The sequence below is a fragment of the Amphiura filiformis genome, chromosome 2 (genome assembly GCF_039555335.1).
Source record: "Amphiura filiformis chromosome 2, Afil_fr2py, whole genome shotgun sequence".
In the NCBI taxonomy this organism is placed as follows: Eukaryota; Metazoa; Echinodermata; class Ophiuroidea; order Amphilepidida; family Amphiuridae; genus Amphiura; species Amphiura filiformis.
The window spans coordinates 3,391,647-3,415,105 of record NC_092629.1 but is presented as its reverse complement, the minus strand read 5'-3'; the positions used below and the strand labels follow the sequence as shown (position 1 = coordinate 3,415,105).

The 23,459-nt window shown below is 38.8% G+C and overlaps 1 protein-coding gene across 1 annotated transcript in view; it reads right to left on the bottom strand.

The window, feature by feature from the left end:
* Positions 1-22,450, bottom strand: part of LOC140172444 (scavenger receptor cysteine-rich domain-containing protein DMBT1-like) — a 64,944-nt gene extending 42,494 nt beyond the window's left edge. The window contains 16 exon segments of the mRNA XM_072195595.1: positions 921-1,069; positions 1,772-1,934; positions 3,843-4,157; positions 7,388-7,696; positions 9,096-9,410; positions 10,327-10,471; positions 13,279-13,442; positions 13,633-13,807; positions 14,722-14,804; positions 14,975-15,174; positions 16,286-16,486; positions 17,410-17,518; positions 17,521-17,553; positions 18,654-18,788; positions 19,415-19,579; positions 22,141-22,450. Coding sequence (XP_072051696.1) covers positions 921-1,069; positions 1,772-1,934; positions 3,843-4,157; positions 7,388-7,696; positions 9,096-9,410; positions 10,327-10,471; positions 13,279-13,442; positions 13,633-13,807; positions 14,722-14,804; positions 14,975-15,174; positions 16,286-16,486; positions 17,410-17,518; positions 17,521-17,553; positions 18,654-18,788; positions 19,415-19,579; positions 22,141-22,327 — 2,848 coding nt within the window. The 5' untranslated portion in view covers positions 22,328-22,450.
* Between the last annotated feature and the right edge of the window lie 1,009 nt (positions 22,451-23,459).

Sequence of the window (23,459 nt, the reverse complement as noted above, 5' to 3'; positions counted from 1 at the left end):
AATAAGCTCTTCATATATATAAATGTAGATGTGACCAGGCTAGACTCTCTTTTAATGGTTTTAAAAATATTTTGGTGGATACTATAAAACTTGAACACTTTTGTGCACAGAGAAAGTCTAAGCTCCATGTTCATTTCCAAAAATGGGATCCATTTCTCAACTTGATTAACTCTTAGTACATGTATGAATGTGGGAAGAGGTATAAAAATGTATGTATTCATGTATATTTGGTCGTGGATGAGTTGTAACTCACTATTTATGTCATCCTCTAGTACCGGTGTGTAGTTGTACATTAATTTGTTGTTGTTTTTTGTTATCTTGTGTGTAATGTTCTGTTTTATTTGCAAGTAAATAAAAGCTCGCAAGAGCAAGAAATACAAAAAAAAAACCATGGAATAAGTTATGGTCACAATTTTGTTATCATTTTTGACAGGAAAGAACAATGTTTGTATTGATATGAAACAATATGGAAATAGATCTCAAATATTTCTGATATAAAGCCGTTTTGGAAAGTTTCCAAACTTTTTTTGAAGTGTTTAGATGCACTATCTTATCCAATGAGATATCAAGAAGAAAAGTTACAAGCATTTGATTAGACGCAGGTTCAGAAAGTGACAAACTGGCCTATATAAGGCGAAAAGAGTCTAGCAAGCGCAACAAAGAGACAACACATTTTATTCAGACGAGCTTTATTAAAAACAGTTCATTTTTATTTCAGTTTTTTTTCTTGTAGTTGTATTTTATTCTTTTGTTTCAAATTTAAATAAAATAGACATGAATAAATTAGCCATCGACCACTCTCAAACCAGAAGTCTAGTCTGTGGATTTTTGAATAGGCCAATTTTTCACTTTTAAAACTGGCCCTGGCGAAGACTTTAGCTAATAAATTTGAAACAGGAGAAGTGTGGATTCAAATATACCTTTGGGTGCACAAGCCACTCCTGCATCCTCAGAATGTTTGCAGTTAGGCGTCGTGGCTCGTGGACAATCACCAACAGCTCTCTCTATACCAATACAATCCAGGTTGTCAAGTACGATAGGCCCGCTGCCTTCGCCAAAATATGCTTCACTAAATAAAGATAAATTTCAGTAATTTATTGGCAGTGGTTAAGTATTTGACTCTGTTGTAAGAGCTCCTAGATTTTATTCCTGGCAGAGACAAAATCATTAAAAATTAAACACTCTCTCCATTACTACATATGGAAAGTGAAAAGATACAGTGGATGACAAAGATCTTGCAGCCAGTTTCAATCAGAAACTGACCCGAGACATTAAATGGCATGTATACAAGGTTCATTCATAACAGTTCTTCCTCCACCCTTGTATCCCACCTCTACATAAGTAGCTGTTTCATATTTTCCATGTACAGATATCCACATAGAAGACATAAGTAGACCAAATTGAAGTGCTCATAAAATACCATTTGGTCACTTCAGTTGGCTTAAAGGTGACATGAAGGCAAATATTGACTAGAATTACGCGGTTCGTAATTAAGGTGGCCCCCACAACAAAGGTTGGAAAATATAAAGAATACTATCGCAAGGCCAATTTTGAAGTTGATCGGTGATTGTGTTTAAGCTGGAGAGTGGATTAATGGAAATGTAGGCAAAATATGCAAATGAACTCATTAATATTCATAAATATGCAAATAAAATGACGTAAAATGACAAAAGAAGCTGCTTCACTCCAACACCGTTCTGAATCCCAACCAGACATAGAATGACCCTCGTAATACTTCTTTGTGCAAATTTACCAAAGACACGTGCATTACCTGAATGTTTTGAGGGCAGACGGAAACCCAAGCTGACGGCATATCACATTTGCATCGTAAAGGTCAAAACCATCATCGCAAATCGAGCCCCAAACGTCACCATCAGTCAACACTTCAATGCGTCCTTCACGTTCTGATTGACCTCCAACCAGACGTAACTCATCTGAAGAAAAATATTAATTTCAATGGGTATGAGTTGACATAAAAGACCCGAATATTTTCATCTGGTAGTGATAGGCGACGAAAATAAACCCTTCTTATGAGAATGAATCATGGGATTATTGTGGCCTGAGTCAGCAGCAATATACATGTAATGTCCAAGGCTTTTAAATTGTCCAGCGGCCCACTTTGTTTTGATCCAATGCATGATGGGAACTTCCGGTTTCCTTTGATGAATATGGCTGCACCCATGTGAGAGGTTTCGTTTAGGGAACTTAATGAAATAAATCTTCAAGAAGTAGAATGTTTATTGAACAAAGGAGTTCATAATCAGAAGTGAAATTAATAAGGCCAAAAAAAAATTGTTGTGTTGCCCTCCCAAGCCTAAAATCTGGTAGTACAGCCGGCGGATTTTTTTTTTTTTTTTTTTTTTAACAACTCAACCATTTGATACCTACTATTTCACAGTAACATGAGTGAAGAGAGGCATGCATAATATTGGCTGTATTTTCTACCCAATGTTGAATATTTATTGAAGTAAATATTAATATTAAGACCCTTCACAATTAATTCTTAGTTTACTATTTAAAGATTTAAAAAAAGGCATGAGATAACTTAATCATTAGTTATTAAATTTATTACTTATTATTTTCTTCATTTTGAAACAAGTGGTCACAGCCCAATATCAACATCCTGCAGGGTACAGTTTGGCACTGCAGATCATATTGCAATTATGATTGATTTTATAGGCCTACATTGATATAAATAATATGTGCTATTTGTTTGTTCAGGATTCATGATCAAAGTAAGAAAGTAGCAAATTAATGTAACAAAAATGTCATTTAACAGAGAAAATGACAGATAAAAATCAAGTAATTAAATATTTTGCAATTCTCAATTTTAGATGCGGGCGGGAAATAGGAAACTCAAAATCAATTGGATTCAATAAGTAAGTCCTACTAAAGTACTATCCAATTAAAGTGCTGGCTTGGGGCACATAGTGAACGTCAGGGATCCGGGAATAGGCTTGGGGGTACATGTATGATTTAAAAAAATCATTTGTTAAAAAATATTAAAAAAATAAAACAAAATAAAACAAAATAATAAATTTGACCCGGCCGCAGAGGGCAACACAACATTTTTTTTTTTTTTGGCCTAAGTTAAGAAAATAATTTCATATTTCATCCTGATGTCTGCATCGTAAAGCTTCGTCAATGAATACTGCAGGCATGGGACTACGCATTTATGAAAAAGTCTGGAAAAGCGTGTAAAATTGGACAAAAACACCTGAAAATGGACTGAAAATAAATAAAACTGGGGGAATTTTGACATCAAAAAAGACTGGTTCCAGAGTTTTGACTGGAAATTCTCATGCCTGATACTGCCAATAACAATATAGCATTTACTTTCGAAAATATTTGGTCGGCAGTTGGCAGCCTCCCTTACACTGTTCAGAACCCCCCCTCCCTACACACACAAACTTTTTAGATTCTTGAGTATCCTGGGAAAAAATATTGGTCAACAATTCAGTGAAATTGAGACTGAAATTGTTAAAATAGTTTAAAAAAACACCTCTGGGCAATGTTTTATACCCCTTCAGATGAAAAAGTCACAATTGAAAAGGTAAAAAAATGTAATATACCCGTTCAGCAAAATCTTAACCCCCTGGACACTACTGCTACTGGTCATTTAACAGCATTTCTGATAACTTGAAATGCTCATTTCAATTGCCAATTATGACTAGGCTTTAAACTATTTAATGTTCAAACTTGCATTAGCAGATGATCTTATTACTACCCTCTTGATTGGTTCAAAATTGGACACAATATTCATTTTGGCCAATCAGCAGGTAGTAGTTCGCATGGGGTTAACAAAAACCCTGTTCCTTTCCCCAATCTACTGCAGTACTCACCCTGCGAAGTTTGACCACACACCACGCCCGCATCTTCTCCATGTCCACAATTATTCACACCAATCCCAGCATTCCCGCAACCAAACAAGCCCCATTCTGATCCGCTACAGTCCACATCATCAAGTTGGATTGGTCCGGGTCCTTTCCCATACCTGGCATTTGATAATGCTTGTTCCGCAGTACCAAACTGTAACTGACGGCAGACAACATTTGCATCAACGATGTCCCAATTATCGTCGCATACTGTTCCCCAAACATTGTTTGCAAAGACTTCAACTCTGCCTTCTAAGGGTGTGGCACCGTCGACAAGTCGAACTGCAATGAATCGGTTCAAATAGATGATTTCATTAACATTGGGTTATTCCAGTTGAAATCCATACAACCCCTATGGAAGATATAACCTTAATCTCCCACACAGGGGGATGTAGATCTCAAAAAAGAGTCAACTTCACATTCTCTGTGCCGAGGATTAAGATATTGTATGTATTCCATCGGGGGTGGATGACTTTCAACTGTAATAGCCTACTGATATTCATGCCTGGTAATCTATAAAATGACAGGCAGGCAGGTGGCTATTATAATCTAACAATTACCTGACCAGGGTTATTTTTGAGTTCTGAGATGGTACCGCAAAATCGGAATCAACTGAAAATTTGGGATTAATCTTTTTACGTGGATATCTACTGAAAATGTCATAAAAAGAGGATGCTAGGATCACGAAATCCTCCTTTATAATAATTTCCTTTAGTAGTTAGTAGTATAGGCCTAAGTAACATATAATTATGTTATTATGTAAAATGATCAAGGGGAATGAGTCACATGTCAGCAATTTTCAATTGCAAGTTTTTTACATCATTTTCTGGCAGGTTACAAATGCTACATTTTGATGCCAACCCTATCAAAATCTGACATCTGGTTACTGAGTTATGAACAATTTATCAATGGCTCAAAACAATATAAAACAAAAGAATTTGAACATTGTTTTTGTCAATATCTCAAACACAATATTATAGTAGGGATGACCAATGAACCATCAACTTGATTAGAACACTCCCATAGACATGCAGGGAGCTCAACTGTGCACTGCTTGCACATACATTTCTAAATTGATCTCATTCTTTTATTTTTCAATATTTTTCTGTAAAATTTAGGGAAGTTACTGCCATTATATTTTGTAACTATCTTGCAAATTACAGCAACATAACTTATTTTGTTTTTCTGTAAGTGCGAGTCAAAATTGGTCCATCGCCACAGTGCGCTTAATTGCCAGTGGCTGAGTTTAGCACTGCTCAAGAATGGCACAAAATATTCAAATCAGTAAGATCAGGTGAAAAACGTGGCCTACTGAGCTGTAATTTGGCAGAGTTGCCAGTAATACCTCTATCATACCCTCTGTAAAAAGGTTAAAAAATTGAACAAGTAGATCTCGAGTTACAAATTAAATCACCAGCTTCCCTTTGGAATTTTTATATTCCTTTCAAATCATGTTAAGAAGACACCTTTCTGAACATAAATGTGAAGTTTCGTGCTCATTCGATGTATTGTTCACCTGATCTTAACCCTAAACGTTTTCTTATATTTAGGCCTATAACATCTACAACTTGCTGCTGGCTATACCTTGTTTAGGACTTTCAAAAGAAGTACCTGAATGTGCAACCATAACTGTTTCAAAATAGCCCGCGATAGTCATGCAGGTAACTCCGAGGTCAAGCATTGAATTGGTTTGAACAAAGATAGGGCCTACTCATAATGTATTGAGTGCTACTTTGGTTTGAATGAGGAATACTACAGGAATACACATGAGCATGATGAGGATAATCTCTATTGTTGTGAATGAGTCAATGACCTTCAAAACTTAAGATTTTGTTTACATATAAACATACACCTACTAATTGGTCATATTAAACCCAATAACATTGAAATTCTTGGTTGTGAAAAAAAAGTTCACCTACTTAGTGCAATTTTGATTTTGTGCCATATCGGCTATCTTGGATGATTTTTGGCAAATGTCCTCTAAATGCATGATTTCAATGCCTTGGTTTGAAAAAATAAGTTATGCCAGTGACTAGTTAAGTGCAATTTCATAAGAAACCCCTTTGATACTTTCACAATATGCTTGTTTCATGTTTGCAAATATGTTAAAATAAAGAAATATATAAAGGTAAATATATGCTTATGCCAATTTTGCTCCCAACTGCTATTTTTGGACCTTGTCATTTTATTTCGCTCCAATGACCGGTCAGAATGGGAAACTTTGATAATTCATAATTGACCGATTTTGACCATTTAACCACCAAAATACTTCTGTTGATTAGTTCTACTTAGAAAACAATCTTTTGTAGCAATAGGGTCAACATGAAATTTTGATGGTTATCCCTAATTATAGTGACATCCGACTCATTCCCCTTGATCAGGCCTTCTCAACTGGCAGAAGTCGAAGCAGTGCACAATAAATTTACTAATTTTTTTCACTTACATTTTTAACAAAAAAGGGGTGAAAATATCACATCTGAGCCTTTAGAAAGCCCTAAAATCTCAGAGCTTCCAGGGGCACTGCCCCCTGGACCCCCGCAGCCGGGATTTCACAGGCTGGACCCCTCCAGAGGCCATAAGGGGAGCCCCTGGACCCCAGCCACTATGCATTCTGTAGTGCACACGCTCCCTCACAAAATCCTCCCTTAACATGTTGCCACGTCATGATCACTAAATTTCCCAGTTGGCACTTCAAATAAACTAGTTGAGAAGTCTTGCCCTTGATCATGTCACATATTTTAATATTTGACATTCTTGCCGGTTAAACCATGGGTTCTCATTGCCCACTAGTGCACGTAACTGAAATACATCATAGCAAATTCAAAACATTTTCATTTTAAGGACTTGATATATTTTGATTGGTTCATTTTTAAAGCTGATAAACAATAACACACAACTCAAAAGTTGTGTGTTATTGTTTATTCATAACCTCATTAATAAACGCGATGTGTGCGATCCAATCATATTTTATCATTTGTGAAAACGCGAACACAAATCGAGGTCTATAATATCTCACAATTGACCGCAAAATGCGTAATTGTTCCAATGTCGCACACAATTGACTGGCGCTTATGCGTGTTGGTGTCGCGTCAAACAAACTGCGCTGCGCTGGCTGCCGATTTGGATTATGCGCTACCATATTTGCACAGATTGTGATACGCACTTTTGTTATTGGTCGTCCTGTTTTAGCCTGATCGATTTTTGGAAAGGGAAGATGTAAAAATCATCTATTTTTATTAACTTTTGAACAAAAATTTTGTGTTATTTTGTAAGGTGAAGAGGATTAAAGTGGCGGTTATGAATGAGATGAATTGCTTTGGACCTCGGAATATCCCTCGGGGCTCGGGATATTCCTCGGTTCCAAAGGCAAAATGTTTAGATTTTTCACAATGCCCTCCAAATAACCGATGCAAAGTTATTAACCTCTAATCAGCTTTCTGTTTTATACTTTACAAGGTCTTTTTGACCTAAAAAGAAGATAAACAAGCAAACCTATGAAAAGTAGCACTTACCCGGGGGTGAGCAGACGACACCCGCGTCCTCATGATGTCCACAATTATGTTCTCCTAACCCACTATGTGTACACCATGCAATATCAGTCTCACTGCCAACACACTGCACATCATCATAATGTATTGGTCCTGTTCCCTGTCCGAATCGTCCCGCGAATGCAGGAGCTTGCGCTGAGGTGAATCCAAGCTGCTGGCATACTACATTCGCAGCTATTACATTCCACCAGTCATCGCAAACCGTGCCCCATTGATTGTTGACGAAAATTTCAACTCGACCCATGTTTGGTGCTGGCCCACCTACCAAGCGAACTGAAAATAAATGATAATAATGAAAAGATTAATTAATTATATTTACCTGCAATGTACATTTGTCCCGTTACATTACCTAGTAGTGACATATATGGTCTTATATACCTCATATATAGATTCCTGTCATCTGATTGGCTAAAAGTGCAGTCATTGAATTATCTATGCCCTCCTTTTTAAGAATTACATAAAAACTGAACTATTCCACAGGTATAGTCATTTTCACATCATCCGTGTGCGTCCCGATCAAACTCTATGCGCGCGATGACGTGTTCGCATTACGCGCGCGATGACGTGTTCGCATTACGCGCGCGATGGCGTGTTCGCATTACGCACGCGGTGCCAACGCGCTGCCTGCCAGTTGCGGTGACACGATCGGTTCATAACGAAAAACTTTTTTTGTAAATTTTACCATGGCCTATGAACAATAAAATAGGGCTTTTAACCAATCAGATGACAAAAATCTATATTAATGAGGTATATAAACAAATATTGACTGCTTTATTCGGTCATGGTAAACATTATAGGCTCGCGGTGATCTCAAAACCATGCGCCTTGGGTCATAGCATAGTTTTGAGATCACCTTGGGCCTATAATTTTAACCATACCCCTCATAGCAGTCAATATTTGTAGAAAAGTTCTGGACAATTTCATTACAAGGCTGCATTTTTTAATTTAATGTAATATGCAAGGGTCTCTCAAACATTATGTCCGCCCTATAGAAGTGATACCGTTTTAATGATCCTGGTACAATTATTCATTCTTCTGACAATGATACTGTAACCCTAATGCTATCAAAATATTGGCAAATTGGAGCATTAGGTGACAAAAAAACAACGGGGTAATGACTTGCCGAGTAGGTCTGTCTTTTTTTTTTCAGAAGACCCTAAATAACCCTAAAAAATAATAGAAAGCTTCACAAATCTGAAAATTACCTTTTTTGTAAAAATATCAAAAACATTCAAAATCAATCCACTTCAGACAAAAAATGGCTATTCCAGTTGAAATCCACACTACCCCTGTGGAAGATTTTGGCCACAGAGGGAGAATGTTTTTCAAATGTAATTGGTCCGGGCTAATCATTTTGAATCCAATACTCCCCTGTATGATACCCCCTGTATTATGGCTTTACCTGTACCTTCCACAACTGGAGTGAGTATTTCAAATGAATACTAAGACGCTTCAGATGAGCTGCAGAATTGTTTTTGTTCATCTTCGCACACAGTCGTCGAATACCCCTAATTTTCTCACCATATCACTATTGTACGGAGTCCGGGTTCTCCTTCTCTAATTCTGTGACTACACCTCATACATTTTACATACATGCCTTGATTGTTTTGCAAAAGCAAAAATCCAGCAATAATTAGCATCTTTGAAAACAAAATATTATTTATCAACATACCCTTGGGTTCACAAATCACGCTTGCATAGTCTGCACTGCTACAGTTATCAGATGCCTCCACATGTGTGCAATCAATCAGCAACTCCTCTGTCCCGTAACATTCCACATGGTCAAAGGCCACCTGCTTACTTGCATCCAATACAAACTGACCACCTTGGTACGCTCCAATCGCTCCAGGATAGCCTAACTGACGGCAAACAACGTTAGCATCTTCTTTGTCCCAGTCATGACCACAAATGTACTGCCAATCTGCTCCACTGTTGATTAGGACAAAACCCTCGTTTGATGTGCGACCACCTGCAAGGCTTAAGTCCGCTATAAAGATGAACAATTTGTTGTATAATTAAAATTAGTTTTGTGATGAAATGACTGCAGTTACAGTGACCCAAAATGGTACCCATGGCAACCATAACCCACATTTGACAATCATTTCTCAAAATGTGACCTCAAGTTGTGGAGTTATGAGTCTGTATACCTGAATTTTCAAAAGTCATTCTTATACTGACATATTGGGTTAAAGAGCTGAGTATGATAAATGAACATGGTTGGTCAGTACCAAAAAGACTAGAATTGTTCAATTTGTATGTGCATGCAAAAGTATACTGGCTTATGTGCCAGATTTTTGGTAAGTGCCAGTCCCATATAGTTATTACATGTAATTTGCTTGTTTCAATTCAATCTATCATTTTTGAATCAGTCAATCATATTTCCATAATCAAATTACTAAAAATTATAAATCATATAACAACAATGATCACAAAATTTCCCAGGAATGAGCTTTCTGGGTTCCACGTTTTCCAGACATGTTTGTGTTGTCTGCTAGATTTGGTATATCCCGCCTGCCACTTTGACAACAACTTTGCTTCGCTGTGCAGTTGCACCAGAAACACTAGCGGTGAAATGCAGCAAGCCAATTGATCACCCCACCGCTTTGCCCAAAGCAGCAGATCGCAAGGAGTTGAATTAAAGTCAACTCAGGAGCTCCACTTGCACCAAAGTATAATCGACTTGATGAAGCGTCACGCAAGTGGCAGAAAGTATGATACCAGCATTATTGTGTCGTCAGCTACATTTCTATTTTCATTGCATTATTATTAGATTGTGATTGTGGCCCCTGAACATGTTTAAAACAAAACTGCCAAAAAGTTACATAAGAGGTTTCGCTTTAAACATGTTCAGGGGTTAATGACACATAGGAGGTTTTTCCTGCCCAACGACGCTATATACTTACTATATGTGTTACACATGACCCCTGCATCTTCGCTGTGGGAACAGTTATGGTTGTCTGCATAACGACAATCTAAAAGCTCCTCTTCTGTACCGTCACAGGACACATGATCCAGTAGTATATCACCTGTGCCTGGGTTTAATGTGCCCTGCAAAAAAAAAAAAAAAAGGAAAGTATTTAGGACAATTAAAAAATGTCTCCTGAACCAATATAATTATAGAACACTTTTCATAATTTGTGTCCATTGTGAAACACTCAACACTCATGCAGCTTTGCGTACAGTAACACACAAGCGTACAGTAACACCCAGCTGAACCCTTTGCAGAACTGACCAAACATGCTCGGGTAAACTGCGTCTTTTAAGCTCTTTAGTAAAATGAGAAAAGATTCTTCTCTGGTAAAATGCAGTTTAACCAAAAGCCCTCACCAAACGTCAACCTGCAATCACCATTAACCCAAATGTTTGAATAAGACCAAATAATGTGTCTGATAAAGAATCCAACATGAATAGGCTAGGTTATTAGCCTCCCATCCTCTTGAACCCTTATTCAGACCCATATTCAGATACTTTTTAAGACAATTATAGGATTAAATCACTTGTAATCACATAATCCTTTATTACACACTTGTAAGCTATCAACTGTCTGAATATGAATTGGTAAGAGGACAGAGGCTTAATGGCCTACTCATACTATAGTAGGAATTCCAATTGAATGATTGGAAAAGGATGTGCAGTGGTGTTGTAGTTTGAAATACGCGATATAAGGTTGTATCAAGTACAGCTGTTGAAAGCTGTGTTCTTTCAATTGAAATTCCTACTGTAGCTAGTTTCCGTAGCAATCACTCAACAGCAACTACCCTGAATGATGTTCAAGATTTCATTTTAAAAAACATGGATAATGGACAAGCCACTGGTGCAATATTTCTTGATCTCAAAAAGGCTTTTGATTGTGTTAACCATTCTCTTTTAATTGAAAAACTTAGCAACTATGGTATTAAAGGTACAACACTTGAGTGGTTTGAATCTTATCTTGGTAATAGAGCTCAAGCTGTTAACATTAATACTACATTATCTGATTTTAAGAACATTAATATTGGCATTCCTCAAGGCTCTATTTTAGGCCCGCTTCTTTTTATAATATTTGTTAATAGTCTTTCTAATAGTGTTGATTGTAAATGTACTATGTATGCCGATGACACCACATTACTATGTACTGCTAATGACTCTTCTACTCTTCAATCAAAGCTTCAATGTAATTTATCTAAAATTGTTGACTGGTTCAAGAATAATAATCTTACATTAAACATTCAGAAAACTAAGTTCATGGTGTTTGGCACTAGCAGGGTGTTAAAAAACTTTACAGATGTTAGTTTATATTACAATAATGATACTATTGAGCGTGTAGATGTATTTAAGTATCTTGGTGTTACATTTGATCCTACCATGGCTTGGTCTGATCATATTAATGCAATGTCTTCCTGTATTTCTAAGCGATGTGGTGTAATTAAACGTGTCAAACCTTATATTCCAAAAGATACCCTCATCATGCTTGCTAATGCAATTGTTATGCCTAATTTTGATTATTGTAATACTGTTTGGTCTAACTGTTCTGTTGAGCTCTCCAACTCCCTCCAAATTCTTCACAATAGGCTTGCTCGTATTATTCTTTCTGCTGATATCAGAACACCAATTGATGACATGATGAGTACTCTTCATTGGAATAAATTAAATGATAGGTGGTTCAACTATATGGCAACACTGACCTTCAAATGCCTGAAAGGAATGGCTCCTGGTTACCTTTCCTCTCAGTTCACTTTTATGCATGATATGCACTCTAAAGGAACCAGGAGTCAAACCAACTTTGCTCTTTTTGAACCACCATATAATATTAATGCAGGTAAAAGAACTTTTCATTCACGTGCTACTAAATTGTGGAATAGCCTTCCAAATGATAGTAGATGTAATTTTAAAGAAATGAGTATTGCTCAATTTAAGCAGTTGTTTTTGATAAAACCAGTGTAATATGTCTTTTATCTGAATTTACATGTTTTCCCAATTGTTCACAATTTCATGTGCCATTTATAATTATGTATTTTCTGATTTATTACTGTATATATATATATGCTTCTTGTTCACATTGTAAATGCAGGGCCTCCTTGGAAATCAGTGCTTGACATTGAAGGAGCTACCCTGGGTAAAGAAAGTTTAAATAAATAAAAATAAAATAGCTAAAACTAGCTCATCACTGCATTTGCTGCAGTACATTTCACTTAGGCTTCAACAGAAAAAAGTCTTTTGAGACATTTTCTCAAAGTATCAAGGGCTATCTCAAGAACCACAGAACCAATTCTAGGCTTGTTTGTATTCATTTTAATGAAATGTTCATGCTGTTTTCAAATATAGTCATCACAATTTACAATTCTGAATTTTTGAATTAGAAAAACAAATGTTGTCTGCATGCAGTCGACACCTGCGTGGAGAGAGTGAAGGTAAATAGACAACGTCTATACTATGTAATCTATTCACAGACATTACGTTTTACCTTGGGTGGGTGGGCAGGTTATTCTGGCTGTCTGCATAACATCACTTGCGATAGATCGCTTCTTCCCATTGGCTGCTTTTAAAGAGATTTGGCTCTTCCATCTTGCCCCCTCACACACGAAGGGGACGCTTACCATTGCATTCAATGGGGAAATCACAAATCATGCCATAAAATATATACCTCTTGATGAAACAATTCCAAAAAAAATTTGATTTCTTCTCAGGGAAATCAATTTTAAATAAAGACAAGGCATATTGGTATTTTCTGTGATAAGAAAATTTACTTGAACTGAAAGGCCCTGTACAAACCATTAGGGATTTCCCGAGGGTGTCTCCTTTGACAGACATGGGAAGTGGGTAAGTGCAATAGATGGAAAAATCCAGACCGAGAGAATATGTTGTTCACAACTTACTCCTACTACGGCTGCTCTAGCAGAATGGAAACCAAGCTGACGACAGACGACATTGGCATCATTAATATCCCATGAGTGATCACACACTGTACTCCACTGTCCGCTGTGATAAACCTCCACACGCCCCACTCCATAAATGTAATCACCAGCCAGTCTCAGATTACCTGTGAAAATTACAAACAAGAGTGCACATCTGAGATGAAAATATCTAAATGGATTGGCAGCATTGCCTGAATGATGTGCGTGCAACAAGCCAGGTCTGATACAGCTTTATGTGCACGCTCAGATCAACCAAACTCGTTTTAATTTTTTGTTCCCTTAGCGACAATACTACACGCCCTATTTGGTACCCACCTTCTGATCGGCATATAACACCAGCATCCTCAGAATGCCGACAGTTGTGCACACCAAATCCATTGCTGCGACATTCTGTTAGCGTACCCTCTGATCCACCACAGTCAACGTTATCCAATACTATTATTCCTGTACCATAGCCAAATCTTCCATTACCTGTGGCTTCTTCTGCTCCCTGTGAACAGAGAATACTGTCAAAGTGGATAGTTTCACGCTACATTTCATCGGGAGAGTGCTACACTATCGTAAGTGTCGCCACATTTTATTTTTGCGTAGCCATTTCTTTCCAAGTAGCCATAAAATGACATGGGAATGTAAAACAATTTAATTTTCAAAATATAAACTATATAAATGGTGTTGAAGTTATTAAATAAATAAATGAATTATTTAAGAATTGTCGTAAGCGCCACATACGATAGTATTGCACTCAAACAGAAATGAGTGTAGAGTGCACGACTATCGTATGTGCCATATACAATAGTATTGCACTCCAACAGAAATGAGTGTAGAGTGCACGACTATCGTATGTGCCATATACAATAGTATTGCACATAAATAGAAATGAGTGTAGAGTGCAAAATCCACTGCTAAATTAGGATATGCATAATATCGGCTCTGATGCCTAATATTTGTCAATTTATGTTACTTGACAACTTATTTTATTTTGGCACATAATATTTACAAGACACCTTTCGCCCTATGTTATCTCTCAAGTTTTATGAATCTAAAAATCATCTCTATTACCAATCACAAGAACTATGAACTTAGCCAGCGTGGTGACAACGCCTACACCCATTAGCATCACAGTTAGTGATGTGTTAGAGACTGTTTTACACATAACGATGGTGTAGCCAACGACTGCAGGATTTATTGTTCTATTGTGTCTGATTAGCGCTGACATATTGGAAAATGTTGCCAATCAATATTCATGAGAGTGTACATTCAATGTCCAGTTTTCATAATTGGGTTACTTGTGTTTAGCAGGTGTGAAATACATCTGACTGGGTGTTTCAAGTACGTAATTGCATAAAGATTCTGGTAAGACCCCAGGAGTCATCACACACAGTGCCCCATTCACCTCCCCCTCACCTCATATCCAAGTTGCCTACACACAACATTGGCATCAGTAAGATCCCAGGAGTCATCACACACAGTGCCCCATTCACCTCCCCCTCACCTCATATCCAAGTTGCCTACACACAACATTGGCATCAGTAAGATCCCAGGAGTCATCACACACAGTGCCCCATTCACCTCCCCCTCACCTCATATCCAAGTTGCCTACACACAACATTGGCATCAGTAAGATCCCAGGAGTCATCACACACAGTGCCCCATTCACCTCCCCTCACCTCATATCCAAGTTGCCTACACACAACATTGGCATCAGTAAGATCCCAGGAGTCATCACACACAGTGCCCCATTCACCTCCCCTCACCTCATATCCAAGTTGCCTACACACAACATTGGCATCAGTAAGATCCCAGGAGTCATCACACACAGTGCCCCATTCACCTCCCCTCACCTCATATCCAAGTTGCCTACACACAACATTGGCATCAGTAAGATCCCAGGAGTCATCACACACAGTGCCCCATTCACCTCCCTCTCACCTCATATCCAAGTTGCCTACACACAACATTGGCATCAGTAAGATCCCAGAAGTCATCACACACAGTGCCCCATTCACCTCCCCCTCACCTCATATCCAAGTTGCCTACACACAACATTGGCATCAGTAAGATCCCAGGAGTCATCACACACAGTGCCCCATTCACCTCCCCCTCACCTCATATCCAAGTTGCCTACACACAACATTGGCATCAGTAAGATCCCAGGAGTCATCACACACAGTGCCCCATTCACCTCCCCTCACCTCATATCCAAGTTGCCTACACACAACATTGGCATCAGTAAGATCCCAGGAGTCATCACACACAGTGCCCCATTCACCCCCCCTCACCTCATATCCAAGTTGCCTACACACAACATTGGCATCAGTAAGATCCCAGGAGTCATCACACACAGTGCCCCATTCACCTCCCCCTCACCTCATATCCAAGTTGCCTACACACAACATTGGCATCAGTAAGATCCCAGGGTCATCACCACAGTGCCCCATTCACCTCCCCTCACCTCATATCCAAGTTGCCTACACACAACATTGGCATCAGTAAGATCCCAGGAGTCATCACACACAGTGCCCCATTCACCTCCCCCTCACCTCATATCCAAGTTGCCTACACACTACATTGGCATCAGTAAGATCCCAGGAGTCATCACACACAGTGCCCCATTCACCTCCCCATCACCTCATATCCAAGTTGCCTACACACAACATTGGCATCAGTAAGACCCCAGGAGTCATCACACACAGTGCCCCATTCACCTCCCCCTCACCTCATATCCAAGTTGCCTACACACAACATTGGCATCAGTAAGATTCCAGGAGTCATCACACACAGTGCCCCATTCACCTCCCCCTCACCTCATATCCAAGTTGCCTACACACAACATTGGCATCAGTAAGATCCCAGGAGTCATCACACACAGTGCCCCATTCACCTCCCCTCACCTCATATCCAAGTTGCCTACACACAACATTGGCATCAGTAAGATCCCAGGAGTCATCACACACAGTGCCCCATTCACCTCCCCCTCACCTCATATCCAAGTTGCCTACACACAACATTGGCATCAGTAAGATCCCAGGAGTCATCACACACAGTGCCCCATTCACCTCCCCTCACCTCATATCCAAGTTGCCTACACACAACATTGGCATCAGTAAGACCCCAGGAGTCATCACACACAGTGCCCCATTCACCTCCCCTCACCTCATATCCAAGTTGCCTACACACAACATTGGCATCAGTAAGATCCCAAGAGTCATCACACACAGTGCCCCATTCACCTCCCCCTCACCTCATATCCAAGTTGCCTACACACAACATTGGCATCAGTAAGATCCCAGGAGTCATCACACACAGTGCCCCATTCACCTCCCCCTCACCTCATATCCAAGTTGCCTACACACAACATTGGCATCAGTAAGATCCCAGGAGTCATCACACACAGTGCCCCATTCACCTCCCCCTCACCTCATATCCAAGTTGCCTACACACAACATTGGCATCAGTAAGATCCCAGGAGTCATCACACACAGTGCCCCATTCACCTCCCCTCACCTCATATCCAAGTTGCCTACACACAACATTGGCATCAGTAAGATCCCAGGAGTCATCACACACAGTGCCCCATTCACCTCCCCCTCACCTCATATCCAAGTTGCCTACACACAACATTGGCATCAGTAAGACCCCAGGAGTCATCACCAGGGACAGGCGATTTGCGCGGAAAAAAATAGCAAATTGCGCGGAGATTGCGCGGAACTTCAAATCATGTATCCCTGCCCATAGGAAAAAAAATAGCCAATTGCGCGGAGATTGCGCGGAAAAAAAGTTCCGCGCAAATCGCCTGTCCCTGGTCATCACACACAGTGCCCCATTCACCTCCCCCTCACCTCATATCCAAGTTGCCTACACACAACATTGGCATCAGTAAGATCCCAGGAGTCATCACACACAGTGCCCCATTCACCTCCCCCTCACCTCATATCCAAGTTGCCTACACACAACATTGGCATCAGTAAGATCCCAGGAGTCATCACACACAGTGCCCCATTCACCTCCCCCTCACCTCATATCCAAGTTGCCTACACACAACATTGGCATCAGTAAGATCCCAGAAGTCATCACACACAGTGCCCCATTCACCTCCCCCTCACCTCATATCCAAGTTGCCTACACACAACATTGGCATCAGTAAGATCCCAGGAGTCATCACACACAGTGCCCCATTCACCATCATAGTTCACTTCCACTGTCCCTCACTGGCTGTGCTACCATTTGTCAACCGTACTGAAAACAAAATAAAACAGTGCAAAATGACTAGTCCTACATGGGTACATGTAAGTTAATATTTTGTTAAGTGCAATACAGATTACACTTGAACGCATTACTAAATTATACAACGCGTCACTTCGATCAGTAAAACTGTGAAAAGTGTAAGATCAGGACCTTTTGTTAGAGCTAGACAGTGGGAAATTAAGGCCATGTCTTCCATATGTGACCTGCTACCACGAAATGAGAGTAAAGTCACACGTTGGTAGTTTTGTGACATCCTGACTGCTGAGTTCTTTGTTTTTACACACCTGTTCAAGCCAATGTCTGTATGGCCTTTGGGATTGGGGGCACAATGGGTTTTTCATGGCAAAACATTACTGGCTTGTACAGGAGCATGATGGCAAACAAAGATTACCAACTCAGCAGCCAGGATGCCTCAAAACTACCAACTTTATGCTCATCTTGTGGTGGCAGGCAACATAATAGGGCACAGTGTCAAGACCCTATATTATAAATATTTTTTCATACAGCTCTATACTCCGTTGGTGAAATCAATATTCTATTATTGACATAGATAAAGAAAGTTTACATATGCATTGTGATATACATGTTTGATTGAATATTATAATACAAGCACCTGGATTTTAGGTGAATGGGCTAAATGTGTTCCTTTATATAATTGTAATTCTCAAAACTAAATATATCCCAATTTTAACTTACAATTTAAAAATCGTTACGTCAAAAATGCAGTAAAAATTTATCCAGAGCAAACAGCAATGGCCGCTAATTAGTGTATTTAATTTCAAGTTAGTGTATTAAAAACAAAACCTGGGTTTTACCTGAAAACAAATCGAATTTCATTGTAATAGCAACACCATATGGGATACTAGAGCATGCGCAAATCGTAATAACGTGTAGAATAGAACTTTGTGGTATCTCATATGATAGTCGTACTATGCTTAGTCTGAGTCGCTCGGCCTATCTCGAACAAAATCGCCATGCGTAGCTATTGAAAAACGAGAGGATTCGCCATACTATCATGGCAATTTTTGACACAAAGATATAGGGATGATGACGCTGTGTAGGGGTTATGTATTAAGAAAAGCCCAAGTTACCTTGGTATCCACAAATAACGGCTGCGTCTTCATCATGCTGGCAATCATGTTGTCCGATACCCTGGGACATACAATGTAATAATGAGTTCTCTGTGCCTTTGCAATTGACATCATCTAATAACACCAGTCCAGTACCTGAAATGAAGTCAGAGGTTCATTAAATATCTTTAATATCATTTCCATCGAAAAATTGATTTGTATTATTTTTCATGCTAGTTTGAAGGCTGAACCAATAACTGGATTGGATATTAGGTCAGCCCAACATTATGCATTATTATGTTTTGATGGATCCAAGTTGTGATAATATTGGATCCAAAACATAATAATGATAAAATTGGATGCTTTACGCCCAATATTTATTGGTCTCGCTATGAGTTATAAAATATTAGACTCGACTACGTCTCGTCCAATATTTTAAAACTCATAGCTCGACCAATAAATATGGGCTCAACCGATCCAATTTTATATCATTATCGGTGAAATATCAGATCAGTATTAATGGATACAAAACCAAAGTATCTTTAACAGATTATGAAGTGAACACAAATTATTACATTACACATTTTGATACAAAATTGTAATATTTGGGCAATTTTTTTCCATTTTTTTAATAAACCACACACATTATCCTTGCAAGTTGCTCTAGTAAAAAAAAAAAAAAAAAAAAAAATCATAAAATTACTTGAATCAAGTGACATTATACATGTAGGTAATGAGCAAAAATGTATTTGTATCATTTTTTTTTAAATAAAAGCGGTTACCATTTCCCATATATGGTCCTATTTTGCCGGCCGTGTATCCCAACTGACGACAAACTACGGTGGCATCTCTGTCATCCCAGGCATCATCACACACGCTACCCCATTGGTCATGGACATAGACTTCCACTATGCCTTTGTTGGGACGATTAGACCCTGACAGACGAACTGAAAAAAATGAAGGAACAGATTCCATTTTGTAGTGGTTCAATTCTCATTCATTTATTATTGAGACACTATAAGCAGTCAAGTTTGCTCAATCAATAAGATGTTCAACTATGATGCGAGACATTGCAGGTTCGAACCCTAGCAGTAGAGACCTTGCGAAATGAAGTTACTTTAACTTTAACTTTAACTTTAACGTCTAGAGGATTATAGAGGATTATGTATTCAAAACCACTCTGCCATTAAAGCCGCTTGAAGTTAAAGTTAACGCGAGAATCTATAGTGTGCCGTAAATTATGATGAAATACGTCATAATTTAGAACAATAGTTTGCCTATTTCCTCATAGACTACATAATTACCACTTATGTATTATCCAGTTAATAGACCAATTATTGGAAATCTAATTTGGTTGGGTAAAAAACATGCTACATGTTGCTGAAAATCATTGATTGAATTATATCAAAATAATTTTTGTTCCAAACGTCCACACTTGATATATAATTTTGTGTGTGCTCATGGCGTACACCAAATCAGCTTATGGAACCAAGTTTTTAGCTTGACTTCAAAGCCAAGGGGATTAAGTTCCCGTAAAATGGTCTGGTTTTACTTGAGCCAGCAGTATACGATACTTCTGGAAGAGTAAAGCAGGTGCATAACATTTTTATATATAACATGTCATAGGTTGTGCCTGGTAAGAGAGGGGTAGGGAGGAGGAGAGTGAGGGCATTGGAAGTGGACAAGGAGGTGCTTTGCTGGTAGCCAGGGGGCGCCCATGGGACATCTTGTCTTCCTTCTTGACCCTCCCTTTTGGATGCTGGCCAGTGATATTTTACACTTTTAGGCCTTTTTCTGCCATTTTAAGCCCATTTTTGTAAAAAACGCTTGCCTTTGAGAATCTGCCCACGCCTCCTAACAGAAAAACCCTGACAAAATCACTGGGGAGGGGGAAACAGGAGTGCGAGTGGGTAATTATAGGAGGGTCAAGTTTGAGAGAGCGAGTACATGTACAAGATAGAGGGGAGAAGGAGGGGAAAATAAGGAAAATGTAGGGAAGGGGAAACAGGAGGGGAAGGGGAGAGAGATTCAGAAGGAGGGGAAAGAAATAAAGAATATGTATTTCATTAGGCTTTGCGAAGTAAATTGGAATATGAAATTGACAAAGCTGACGAGCCTTTATTAAATAATATTATATAGGCCCTATATAGGCCTATAACTATCGTAAGAATATTAATTGAAACGTATAGGGCCTAGCTAGTTTCAAAATAATATGATAAGGAGATTAACGCTGGGTCCCGACATAATCCATGTTGAGTGGTATCGCGAGTTCATTCATGTTTACTCAAACGAAGCTCTTTAGGTAGAGTCTTTTGTCTTGAAGTGGGACTAATAACCACTTGACTAAACAAAAGAGAGACATTTGGATATAGTCGGTTACAAGCTCTTACACATGCCCTTCTATTTTGAACGCACATTGATACACATATCCTGAGTTTAAGCGACAAGACGCTGTTGTTGCAGTAACCAACCATACGTTCGCGTTAGAGTAAATTTGAGCAAGAAATCCAATCGATATTTCTGAAGTTGCCGTTCCAGTTAAAGTAACTTCATTCCGCAAGGTCTCTAGTGTTTAGTATGCCCTTGTGTAAAAATTGAGTTAGCTTAAAATTCTCCAGGACATGTAACTGTCCAGTTGTAACCTGTACAAAACTTGGCTGTAAAGGACAAGATGAATAGCTAGGTTGTGTGTAAAGCCCCTATTGTGTTAATGGAATGATATGGGGTCATAGTGGTCAACAACAACTTGTAAAGTGTGCTAAGGCTACTGGATCAATGTTTAGGTGTTGTGCTTGTCTGTAGAACACTATCATTTTTAATCACTGCATTGTGAGAAAAATCCTTAGAATAAATATAAAAAATTATCAGATGAAAAATTGTGTTTATTATATTTAATTGCTGTTGATCATGCCACTGTTTTATAATGATCCAATCATGGGTTTCAATTATGTAACAAAGAAAAACAAACCTGATCATTATTGGGCTTTTCCATTTATATCCACACTCCCTGTAGAAAGAATTTGTTAGTCTTCCACAAAGGGAGTATAGGTTTCCAATAGAATATATAATTGGGTAACTTCTATTAGAAATACTCAATCCAGGTAAGCCATATAGGGGGAGTATGAGTTTTAAAATAATTAACCCTAGCCAATTCCCTTTGAAAAACATACTCCCTCCATGTTTCTTATCCACCACATCTACCACATGGGTATTGGGCTACTCTATTTGAAATCCACATTCCCCCTGTGGAAGATTTTGGAAACATGTTCTACAGGGGAGTAAGAATTTCAAATGGAATGAGATATTAGGCAGCTCCATTTGAATTTCATACACCCTCTCATGAAAGATTTAACCTGAATCTTCCAGAGAGGGAGGGTGAGTCTCAAATGGAGCTGCTTAACATGTTCATTCCATTTGAAATTCATACTCCCCTGTGGAACATATTTCCAAAATCTTCCACAGGGGGATGGCAGATATTAAATGGAACAGCCCATGCATTGTGCCTTACCTGGAAGTTGACATGATACGCCCGCATCATTACCATGGTCATTAGAATGCTCCACGTCTCCCGCCTCACAATCTAACAGCGTCCACTCATCCCCATCACAGTCAATATAACCCAGCTGTGTTTGGTTGGTACCTTCGCCCAATTTGGCATAGCTACGAGCAGCGATGGCTGATGGGAAGCCAAGCATGTGACATACGACCTCCGCATCATCGATATCAAAACCATCTCGCAAACGGTTACCCAGCCAACATCTGTGTGGATTTCTACTCTTCCCTCAGATGGCGAGGAGCTTGATTCATCATCTTTGAGGCGAACTGAAAGTAGTATTGTGTTGATCATTATTATTTATATGGTCGCATGTCATAAGGTGGGCACATTTTTGTAATAATACACAGGTGCATATGTAAAGATCAATTTTCAAATGCGTTTTCTTGAATTGGACATAATTGTGACACGATCTGCTCCATGGGGCCCAAAGGAGGCATTTTGACAAATGAGTTACTATAATTATTACCTTGTAGTAACATTAGGCTATCATATACTGAAAACACCAAAGGTCTAGCATACTTGGTTCTAAAGTTATGAGGCACAGTGTCGACTTCCTATGTACGATAAATATAAATTTAATACTCCGTTGGTGAGCGACGGGCGAGTGGTATTTCACCGAACGCAAGAAAAGGAGTTCTATCTGATTGGCTAGCAATCGATCGCTTAGGTCGCTTAGTAGTCAACTACAAACTCAAAACTGAGCAATGTGTTCAATTCGATTGAAATCGATATTCTATTATTGCCGTAGATAAAGAGAGTGATAGTGTGTCAATAATGTACATTGTATTGCACCTGGTTTTACATGCATTCCTTTATATAAATATTTTCTCAAAGAGTTAAATATTATCACATTTTTTACAGCGGATTTCAAATGTTTTACATCAAAATTGCAGTTAAACATATCCACAGCAAAATACCGGTCCTCACTAATTAGTTAATTTAATTTCCAGGTAGTTAATTTAAACGAAACCTGTGATTTACGTGACAACAAATAAAATTTTCTTGCAATAGAAATATCACATGGGATACTGATATGGTAGGCGCAACCGCCATTAACGTGGAGCTGCTACGCGATAGCTGACTTTTTGCTCCGTGGAGCCAAATTGACCAATCATGATCATGTTAGAGTTTTTCATTACTCGGAGGTAAAACTGACCAATCAAGTACGACTTACTCATTACGTGAAGCGACTTTATTCATTCAGAATTTGCCAGACGAGCGTCACGTAGTTGCAAGATATCCTCGGTCACGAAAGTTATGATTCAAAAAGT